Source organism: Lissotriton helveticus, chromosome 3_1, assembly GCF_964261635.1.
Source record: "Lissotriton helveticus chromosome 3_1, aLisHel1.1, whole genome shotgun sequence".
Classification (NCBI taxonomy): Eukaryota; Metazoa; Chordata; class Amphibia; order Caudata; family Salamandridae; genus Lissotriton; species Lissotriton helveticus.
In genome coordinates this window covers 1,937,148,979-1,937,160,696 of record NC_136061.1, presented here as the reverse complement: position 1 = coordinate 1,937,160,696, position 11,718 = coordinate 1,937,148,979, and the positions used below count along the sequence as shown (strand labels likewise).

The following is an 11,718-nucleotide window of genomic DNA, read 5'->3' as shown; positions in this document are numbered from 1 at the left end:
CCAGCTGTCGTGCAGCCAGTTGTGTCAGTTTAGTTAGTCAGCCCAGGGGTGGCATAATACATGCTTCAGCCCCTGGGAGACTTCTGGGTACACCTCAGCCCTGGGTACAGGGACTTGGAGAGGGCCCAGTGCCAATTCAGTACCTGAGTACAATTTGGATAGAGAGAACAGCTAGGCTGTGGGTCTGATTAGCAGGCCCACAGCCAGGGAAAGTCGTAAACCAGTGCAGCAAAAAGCAAAAATCTGGGTGATCATAGGATTGCAGACCCTACTCTCCTACAATGACCAAGCAAGTCAACGCTGTCTCCTCCACCTGCTTCAACACCCTCTGTATGCTCCGCAAGATCTACAGATGGATCCCGACAGATACAAGAAAGACAGTCACCCAGGCCCTCGTCAGCAGCAGACTCGACTACGGAAACGCCCTCTACGCGGGAGCCCCGACCAAGCTCATCAAACGACTACAACGCATCCAAAATGCCTCGGCAAGACTGATCCTCGACATACCACGACACGGCCACATCACCCCCACTTGAGAAACCTGCACTGGCTCCCCATCAACAAAAGGATATCCTTCAAGCTCCTCATCCACGCACACAAAGCACTCCACAAGACCGGCCCAGCCTACCTCAACAGACGGCTCTCCTTCTACATCCCCAACCGCCAGCTACGCTCCGCCGACCTCTCACTCGCCACTGTCATGCGCATTCGAAGAACAACCACCGGCGGGAGATCCTTCTCCCACCTTACCGCCAAGACATGGAACACCCTCCCACTGAGCCTACGACCGACCCGAGACCTGCTGATCTTCAGGAGGATACTCAAGACCTGGCTTTTCAATCCGTAGCGCCCCCCCCCCAGCGCCTTGAGACCCTCGCAGGTATGTAGTGCGCTTTACAAATGATTGATTGATTGATTGAATGATGATGAATGATGTTCAGCAACCTCCACTTCCAAGCAGCTGTAAAAGCCAAGCCACCAGCATCCCATGAATTATAGTGTGGTTCTCCTCGGATGCCTTGCACTAAAGTTGCAGCCCATGCATTACAGCCATTATACCCAGGGGCACATGGATTGTGTAATTGTGCAACCGCAGCGATATTCACATAATTAACGATTTGCCACATAGTCAATCATCTCTCACATAAGCTGCTGATTTTAACCCAAAAAAATTGTTTTATCTCAAACAGTTCACTAGTTACTAAAAATCAGCGACAAGTGTTGTTGCGCACTAAGGGTCCTTGGCAAAGGGGGGCTGGTCACCGTTTTGTTGCTTATTGCTATATTTGGGTGTTAAACTGGTATTTATAAGGTGCAATCATAGATTGACAGTCTCCCTGGAGAAAAACAAGCACATTCATCACTTTAGTTCAGAAAGGTGTTATCATCCAAATATGTTTCGACAAAATATGTTTTATTTGTAAAAAAGTACCATTGTGAATTTTTGGGTAATTATTTTTGAACTGTGTAATAAGCCTTTGATTCCAATCCACAGTCATCCACAAACTTTTGGTTTGCTAAACACTGTTTAATATTATTTCCTCACCATAAAAATGATTTGCTGTGGGAATTGGGGGCGTGTATGGTTGTCGAGGATGAGGAGTACCAGGTTCAAGAAATATTTGTCAGGAGGGGGTCCTTACGCCTACAGAATGTTTACAGGGGGGGTCTCGGCATCAAAAAGTTTGAAGACCTCTGCCTTACAGTGTAATAAACTCACTACCTGTACAGGGTCCTATCAGTTTTTTTAAAGGTCTTAAGTCAACTCTGAATAATCAAACATGCAACCCACTGCCTGCAACCTATTTATGATATAACACTACAACGTCTTAATTTACAAAAGGGGTACAAACTAATTTCCTCTGGTCTGGGAGTCGTTTCAGTAGCAATATATGTTTCACTGAATATTTATTATCAAACCTGTCATTGTATATAACTTTTTCCTTTTTTGCCACTGTTATTATTTATGTTTACACTAAAGTTTGTCTTTGTTATTGACATATGTTTGTGTAACTCTAGGAGCACCTTTTGTATTATTGTATACTCGTACAAAATATTTCTTACAAATGAAAATATATATCTTTTGATAAATTTGTTAAGGGTACTGAACTATTTTTTTGATCTTTGAATAGGATTATTGAAATGAATCATTTAAAGTCACAAATGTTTTCTTTGAATTAAGAACCTGAACCATAGTAGCATTCAAACTTTGGGCAACAAAGTGTCTACTTACTAAAGTTATTTAAGTAGGTGGTCGAATGCACTCCTTATTTACACCATTTTGTTTGAACACTTAGAGAATACACGCAGGCACATTTTTGGAGTGCTGAACTCGGCTTATGCTCTGTCCCAAGCTTGTGTGACTATTGCATAAACAAACTGGTGCGCGATGAGCGCCCCATATTCTGAGATGCACAGCCTGCAACATCAGTTGAATTATATATAAGTTGAAATTAAACTAAGTTGTCTATAGTAATTAACCAGGTTTAGTTAAGGACTAGTTTGTTTTAGGACAATCTTGTTTGTTATATGGCTGGTGCATTGGACAGCTATGCTGCTGAGAACAGTGCTAACTCAATGGTTTCCATGGTGGACTCAAACTTTATTTTCACACAAAATTACCCCACGATGAAGGGCTCTTTGCCCAAAATAATGAAACCAAAATGCATTGGGTGTACATTATTACGGCTACTCAGGATGAAAACATGCATTCCGACATGCTGGAAAAAAGCCTAGATGGGTATTTCTTATGAACATGAAAATTGGAAGCATGCTGCCTCTGTATGAACTATGTAACCACTGATGAAACTGGAATAAACTTTGATTATGATAGATAACTTGATTTAATTTAAACTTATATTCAATTCAACTAATATTACAGGCTGTGCATCTCGGAATCTGGGGCGCCCATCATGCACCAGTTTGTTTATGGAATACTTACTAAAGTTACCATACGGCCATAAGTTTCATTACATTCCACTTGCCCATCAACTCAGGATTGATACCCAAAATTATCAAATTTAGTAGCTACAGTCAGACATTAGTGCTGCTGAGTTGTCAGCGTGTAACTCTGCACTCGCCAATGGGCTACTAGCCATTCTACAGAAAAACTTATAACGCAGGGTTTTTACCTACCAGGACATGTATAGTTAAGAAATGTCTGTAAACGTTTTACTTTAATGCACACGGCCAGTGGTCCTGCCTTAGGGGTGACATGAATTTTAAAAAGGAAGGTTTGGGCTTTGCCATTACTTTAAGTGGCAGAGTTGAGTTAGCAGTCGAAAAACTGCCTGGCCAGCCAGCAATGGCGTGCTGAGAGACATCCTATAATTTGTTTCACTTGTGATTGCACAATAAGCACTGCAGGCAATGAGAGGCACTTTAACTTACAGGCCCTGGAGAACCCCGGTACCATATACCAGGGGCTTATCAGTAAGTTATACTTATGAGATTTGTGGGTGAACCATTTAGACATGCACTTTTTGAGGGTCAGAGCACTGGTACTGCGGCCTGATTGGCAGGACTCAGTGCACTTTTGAAGTAAAAAAACAGCAGCATCAGTCCAAACACTTGGGGTGATCATGCCAAAAGAGGCATTTCCTTACCAGGAGTAAGTCCAGCACCACACATGGACAACCACTGCTACTCCAACACCTTCCCATAGAAAATAATGGAGAGAAGGAAATGAAATAATTGCCCTGTATGAACTAATATCAAATGTAATTAACTTATTTTAACTTTTTAAAAATATACTACATTTAATTTATAAATAAATATACATTATATACTTTAGGTGGGAATCTTTTAATTTATAGCTTCAGGAAAATATTTAGTTTTTAATATGTACAAAGCAATTAAATAGTTAATTCAAAATTAAGTTAATAATAATGTAGCATGTTTTTTGTATTTTGTTCTACATTTAAAATATATATTTTGAATTATTTTACATTAATACTTATCTTGAAATATTGTTACTATTTTTTTAAAACATGAATAAACTTTATATTTTTTTTGATAATCAAGTTTATTAAATTTCGAAATTTGCAGATCAAAACATTGGTAGCAATCAGACACGTTATACAGATACATTATACCACTATATTTTAAAATAGGGAGAACTGGTGGCAGAGATTTTCGCCTATGTCTGAAATGTTACAAGTAGTAACTTTACACTTGTAAGCTAGGCTCCATCCCCTAGTTTCAGGGTTGGAGACATGTAAGCCTACTCTTTGAAGGAAATGTACACGTGTAAATGGCGATTGTCCCCATTTTTAAAAAGGGTTGCCCCCTAGCCCCAGCCAATTATAGGCCAATTAGCCTTTTGGACACCTCACAGAAACTAATGGGCCGAGTCCTGCTAGATCGGTTGCAAGGGTGGATGGAGGACCTTAAAATCTTAACTACCCTCCAGGCAGGCTTCAGAACCGGAATCTCGACCCTGGACCAAATATTTAGGCTCCAGGTCCTCTTTTGGAAGACTGTCCAGGTGGAGGGTGGCAGCCTCTACCTCGTCTTCGTGGACCTGCGGGCCGCTTTCGACCTTGTGCCCAGGGAGAGTCTGTGGAGGGTTCTGAAATGTCTCGGCCTCCCACCCTACCTCCTAGATGTCTTGACACGCCTGCATGTGGGGAATTACGCCCAAGTGAGGTGTGGCAGGAACGGAGATTTATCCCCCCGCTTTCCAGTCAGGAGAGGTGTACGGCAGGGCTGCGTCTTAGCCCCGACGCTCTTCAGCCTGTACATTAACGGCCTGGTGGGGGATTTACTCAAGGTCAGGGATAGTGATGTCCCCCGGTTGTCCACTGGCCGGGTGCCCGCTCTGATGTTCGCTGACGACACTTTGTTGCTTTCGCGAACATCAACGGGCATCCAGCGAGTTCTGGACGGGTTTGTGACATTTTGCGCCTCGCGTGGCCTAGAGATCAACCTGGGTAAGACCAAGTTTATGATCTTTGGACCCCCGAGGCGCACCCGTCCAGTCCCCACTCTAAATGGGACACCGCTTGAACGAGTGAAAACTTTTGTTTATTTGGGCATCACCCTAAACGAAGACTTCACCTGGGGCCCCCAGGTTGCTAGTTCCACCCTGAGACTTTCGCAGATCACTGGGGGTATTTGCAAGTTCCATAAGTCAACCATCTTCAGACCAGTTTCCCCTGCTCTTGAGATCTATGGGGTCCAGGCAAGACCTGCTGCAACATACGGAGCGGAGCTCTGGGGCCATACGAACACACATAGCCTACTGAAAGTGGAGCAGGCCTTTATGAGGAACTTGGTGGGTCTCCCCCAGAGCACTCCATTGATACCCTTGCGATTGGACATGGAAATCGAGCCCATCACTGAACTACTCTCAGCACGTCCGCTTCTGTACTGGAGAAGGCTCTGGTCTGTCCCAGAGCTCGAGGACTACAGAGCCGAATTCTCAATGGTCTGGGCTACCCTGAAAGGCAAGCGTATACCGTGGTTACAGCACATCAAAACTCTTGCTCAACAAATTGGCCTCCCCCAATTGTGGGAGTCCCCTGAGGTGAGCTGTGCGGCGGTCCAGAGGAAAGAACTGGTGGCCATTGTGAGACATTTTAACCTAAGTCTACTGTGTAGTGCGACAGTTATGGGAAGGCTTACAAAAGAGTTCTTACAGGTCAAGCTGGCGCCTCAGAGGGAAGAATTCTTAGACCTAATACAGCCACCGCTAGCGAGGAAACTATACACCCAATTAAGGCACGGCTGCTTACCCATCGGGGCACTGACTCTCTCTTGGTCAGGGAAAGAGGATGGTTCCTGCCCAGCATGCAATTGTACTAAAGAGGACATTGTTCACATTCTGTTCTTTTGCCCGGCGTATAGCAGTATACGTAGATGCTGGTTGGTACCGTTGTGTAATAACTTGGGATTAAGCCAATGTGCCCAGGCCTGCAGGATCCTAACCTATGACACCTCTCCCGCCATTGTCTTCTCGGTTTCCCGCTTTTTACATGGAATGTGGCGAAGAAGGACTTCTTTGCTTAACTAACTGTCTTTTTTCTTATTCTTTTTTTACTGTGATGGCCATTTCTTGATCACTTCCAATTTAATAATGTCTTATCTTAAAAACTCTATTTATATTTTTATTATCTATGTACATATTTTATCTGTGCTTTTATGGTCTTTGACCGAAATAAAGTTATCAAAATGAAATGAAATGGCGATAAGCCTAAAATAGTGAATTTACTTTAAAGTGTATGAGTAAACTTGTTGTGTGTAGATTTAACTCGTGCGTAATTTCCTTTACTGCTATCAATATTTCAACTGCTGTATTTTTCTCCTTCACGCACTAACAAGAAGACCTAGTCTGAACACTTTATTGCCATTGGCAGGCACTGTGAGAAACACGCACTGTCTTCAGCCTCAACGCCAGAGCTCTCAATTGTGCCCGTCATGAACATCCCTAACAAACTGAACTAACACAAACACGTAGAGGGGACTCAGTTCACAGTATGCACAAAACAAGAGTCACACCTTACATGAAAATATAACTACAGAGTCATAGCATCCGGAAAATCCAAATACTCTTAGGTAATGCAAAGTAAGGTACAACAAGTGAAATGCAAACACGCCCTGCATTGTTGAAATAGATTACATTAAATGTTTACAGTCCTGGTTGAGAAACTGAACAATTTTTGCTTGGACTTCAGTATCTGGCACTGCAGTGACTCATTGCAGAGTCATGTAAAGCCCTTTTATAGGCAGAAACAGGGAAGTCTATTAATTGTGCACTGTACAGAATAATTAGATCAGATTGCACCCCAGACATACCAACTGCAGGGGTGAATAAAAAAAATTAAGGGGCTGGAAGTGTTTCGTAAGAGCCTGCTATCATTGCTGCTGAATGCTGGGATTGTCAAATACCAAGGCTGACAACGTTTGATTCCACCTCATGCCTCTTTCTTCCCCCATCTACACTGCTCTCCTAGACTCGATCACCCTTGGTGATTCTTTTTCAGTTTTCTCCCTTTTCACTCTTTTATTATCTTCTTTTTCCTCTTCTCTCTGCCTTTTTCTCTCGGGGTCGAAGTCTGATAATGAAAAGTAAATACCGCCCCCAAAAATAAGTGCAACCATCGGCACACGGGGATCACTGCCTGCCTTTTATCAAGCAGCACTGCCTGCCCAGGACGTGATCTAACTTTCACCAGAAGTGTGCTGCAAGATTTCTCCATCTCTAGTGAACACTGTGTACCTCGTTGTTGACTTTTTACAAATCATTATTGGATGTGCTAGACAACTTGTTTTAATTGAAGCAAGCTCAGCCTACAAGCCCCACAATGCACTCGTGTGCTCAGAGGAAGACCCTAGCAGAAACAGAGGACCCGCCAGGCTTCTCTCTTTAAACGGAGAGGATTCTCGCGCCATTAATGTCGGTCTGAACTTTGTAGGCCCAGACCAGGAGTCGGGTGGCGGCTCTGGGAGCTCTCATCGAAACACCGGGGAATGCAGCCCTACCGATTACGCACAGCGAGGAATGCTGCCGCACGGGTGTGACCGGCCTAAAAAAATGTTTATTGGCAAGCCATGGGGACGCGTGCACGTGTGCGAAATACGGCGGTAACAAGTAGTCCATGGTTCAACAACCTACCTTAAGGCTTTATTGTCATGAATGTTGGCGTCCCAAACCTCTCTAGACTACACCTGAGCGCGTACACTTGATTGAGTGACCCTGCAAGTATGAGCAACTGAGCATGTGTTTGGGTGAGTGGCTGTGTGGGTGAGTGGGCGTGTGTTTGTGGGATGTATGAGTGGGCGAGATTGCGCGTGCACTCGGTTTTAGCATGGATGTTGCCAGATGCACCCCTGGAATTCCCTCTGCGTTAGAGAACTCCATCTCACGTGGGAATTTTCTCCAAATCAGGAACGCGGCCAGTTCTTGCTTGTGGTCCGTTCTCAGTATTGTTAAGACGCAGGCATGTCTTGTTTTGCCCAGGGTTATGGCTGCAATTCAGTGCCTCACCCCGGATGGGGGAGGATTTTGCTTTTTTGGATTATGGCCCTGGGTATCTTTGCTATGCCACTGCTTGTTTTACCTGGCAGTGGGTGTGATGATGAATGTTATTCCTTCGGAGCCCCGCGTAGTCTGTTGTCTTTACTCTTCTCATGTCTTCCTACATTGTATTCTCTTGTGGTGAGCTTTGTGTCTTGCTACCAACCTTTAACGGTGCCTCCTCTCGGGCTGTGTCTTTTTTTCTTCTCCTCAGGAGTCTGACCGCCCCGACGGAAGGACCTGTTGAACATGGGCCCCTGCACGCCTGGGGCGCACACTTTGCCAAAGTTGGTCGGCGGAGTTGACTGAACCGGTTACCTGCGGCCCTTCCCTTGATTAAGGCGGTTGCTATAGGGACGACGCATGTGCGGCGCTCCGGCTCGACCCAGCACGGTGTGCTCTTGGGCTGCAGCCAGCCCGGACGGACGGACTCCAGCAGTCCGCTGTGCTGCCGGGTGGGTCTGAGGAGCCTCGGAGGGCGCGGAGAAAGAAGGGGGCGAGGCGCCCCGCGGAGGAGGCCCGGAGTTTAAAAGCAGATTCTAAAGGGACCTGCCTCATCCTCGCCATGCTGACCTGGAAGTTGCCCAAGCTGCTCGGCATTCAGCAGGTGCCCAAGGTAAGTGGGGTACTGAGCGGCGCCCAGGCTGCGCCCCTCATGGGGTCTAGTGGAGTAACTGGGCTCTATGCTCTGGGCACACCTCTTTTCAGCTCCTTGTTTGTTTTCTTTTGGCACCCACGGAGTTCTTGGAGCTGCAGTCACGCGGGTGTTTGTTGCCTCGATGGAGGCTCACCGGACAGCACTGACTTAGAACTCGAAGCCAAGGGCTGCAATCGTGGTGACCTCGCGAAGTGGGGCTCGGTGGCCGCCGTGCTGCAGGCTTCCCCTGATCCCTTAAGAGTGCCGTGGCCTTACTACTCTTTCTCCTGTGCCCCTCTCTCCCTTGCTGCCTGTCCCTCTGAGCTGCGCGGCCTGCCTCGCTGTAATGATGCACTTTCTTCTGTTCCCTAGAGATGTCCAATCTCCCGCTCGCTGCCCCTTCTTCTCCCTTCAACTGTTCAGTGGTCTCCTCCTGCCTGGTGTGGCTCTCACAGCCCAGGCTGTGATTCGGGGGGAGGGGAGCACCGAACATCTTAAATTACAAAAAAAGTTTTTAAAATTAAAAGCAAGAAACGCACCATTATATAGTAAGTACACACAAAAAAGTTATATACAATTTTATAAAAGTATTAAAACGGCGAGTTTAAAATAAAAACATTACTAGTATGTGTTCCATAATATTGCTGTGAGAAAATGTATTGTAGTGAGGTGATATAGGTCAAGTGTAATAGAAGCTTAGAAGTGACATGCTAAGATAACTAATTGGATCTATAACGCAATTGTAGCATAAAAAGGGACACTAGCGACCACCTTTCTCATTTACACCCCTGGCGAAAGAAGTCAGGAAGATTCCAGCAAGTGTACTATTGCGAGTGCCCTGCTGCCCCAGACAGCTCCCCCCAGCACACAAGACACAGGCCATGCAGTGGGCACAGGTCACTGTCCCTCGCCCCCTGCCTGCTGGGTTCAAGTGAAGTTGATCATCAGACACACCTTTTTAAACCCCTGCCATCCTCCGGAAGAGTGACACCTGGGCTGGATCATGCCAATAAACTCTCACTCCATCAGTCGCTGCGCTCTGCACTCTCCACTCTCCAGTTCTCTCTGCGCTGTGTCTGCTGCTCATTCTACTCATTGCAGCGTGCGCAGCGATCTCCAGTGAACACATTGATATTCAGTGCACGTCCTTGTGCGTTTGATCTGCACTGCACAGCAAAAACTTTGCGCCTCACTGTCCACTGTGGCTCGGAATACAGACCGTCGTGACAGGCAGTGCCCGCTGGCCCCCACCGATACCGTGGCACTCGGCTGCACCTCTGCGCATCTACCCTAGCACCGCTGCGGGGCCTGCAGGGACCTCGGTGCGGTACCCTCGCGGTCTTGCTGCGGGGCGGACCTACTACTGCCCTGGCTGCTCTTCTCTGAAGAGCCGGGAGAACCCTCTCACGGCCTATGGATCCGTGTGAGATGTGGGGGTCTGGCCGCAATCTGCAGGAGGGCCCGGGGGGAGCAGCTGATGACGGAAGCCCCCTTGGGTGGACGGGTGTGACGGAAGCCCCCTTGGGTGGACGGGTGCTCCATATAACACTCTGTCACAGATAGTGTCTGTGACTGCCCTTCATGGGGTGGGCTTCACCCTGTAGTATGTTTTGAGGGACTTCAGGTGCCAGTGTGAGTCCCTCCGGAGACCGTCACATCCCTGTAAGGCGTATAACGGGAGCCAGCTCCTAGCCGCACCACAGGCGGCCAGGCCAGCAGAGCTCCGAAGAACCATAACAACAGAGACAAGGGCCTCCGCCCTGCTGCTTAAGCCACAACAGGAGAACTAGTAATAACAGCACACCGTCCCGTGCTATCCACCCTCCCTCCTGCTGGACAGGCACCAAGAAACCTACAAGCAAAACAAGGAGGAAACTTGGGGCACAGCAAGCAGACGTGGATTCAGATCAGGAGAGAAACCCAAAGCATGTTTTCTAAAGTACATTTAAAGTCCCCAAAAGTGAGTCTCACGGCAAAGACACTAGAAAGGATGACTAAGGCACAGGGCTCTCAAAAGTCGGTCCTGGAGGGCCGTATCCATCCCAGATTTTTAAGATAACTACATTTATCTAAAAGGGATATGCTTAAAATCTGACACGGATCCGGCCCTCCACGAACGACTTAGAACCCTGCTTTAGGACACCCCATAAAACACATAAAAGGTGATGGGGCTATGCTTGCAATAAGTCTAACCACTGGCAATCACTTGGGGTAGCATGTCAACCCATCCTTATTTTGCCCACCATGCAACTTCAGATTAAACCGAACGATAAGCAAATCAGTCTGGACCCTGCTTTAGTAGCAACAGTGCAGCCCGAACTGTCAAGCAGATCCTCTCTGAACAAGAATACATGGAACCCAAGACCGCTCTCACCCTGACTGGGGCTCTTCAGCCGGCTGTAGCTTGGTCCCAGTGGCACAGTGAGCAAGGGACCCACGTTTGGACATTCTGTTGTCCACTTAGGGCGTAACATTTAAAACACAAAGGATGATGGGAGGATGCTTGCAATAAGTCTAACCCCTGGCCTGGCACTTCAGGCATGACTGTTCCTATTGGAACAGAACCAAGACTGATGAGCATAAGGCTGGATCTCATCTGAGGTGACATGATGGGCAAAATACCAATGTGCTGGAAAGCTGCCCAAGCGATTGTCAGTGGTTAGACTTATTGCAAGCATTCCTCCTGCCACCTTCTGTGTGTCTGATTATAGGCTGAGCCCCCTCCTATGTTTATCCTGTGTCAGTGGTGGCTGATAGGGTAACAGGAGGGAGTTGAAAAATCTAAAATAAAAAAACATACTTACATTTTCCGCCACTTCTCCTCTGTCTCTGCTTCGCTTCTCTTCCATACTTTAGTCCAGAAGAAGCTGCAGGAAGCACCCGGGCACAGAGGCTGACCTGAGCTGCAATGCTTAGATGGGGACAGGTAGCCTGTGCATATTCTCCACCAGGCTGTTATGCACAGCCTGGTGGAGAATATGCAAAGTGCGCATGGTTGTTTAGTCAGGCCAAGACAGCCGGCCAAGCAGTCATGCGCACTGAAGTGTAGGAAAACCATTCCTCC

At 46.9% G+C, this 11,718-nt stretch overlaps 1 protein-coding gene across 2 annotated transcripts in view; it reads left to right on the top strand.

Moving 5' to 3' along the window:
• Nucleotides 1-7,801: 7,801 nt before the first annotated feature.
• PAQR5 (progestin and adipoQ receptor family member 5) overlaps nt 7,802-11,718 on the top strand; it is a 53,930-nt gene continuing 50,013 nt past the window's right edge. Inside the window, exons 1-2 of one of the 2 annotated variants that reach the window (XM_078683002.1) lie at nt 7,802-7,912; nt 8,232-8,633. In XM_078683002.1, the coding sequence (XP_078539128.1) occupies nt 8,583-8,633 (51 nt within the window). In that variant the 5' untranslated portion in view covers nt 7,802-7,912; nt 8,232-8,582. Of the gene's footprint in view, nt 7,913-8,231; nt 8,634-11,718 lie in introns of those variants that run through there. The other variant, XM_078683001.1, reaches the window with a different exon arrangement.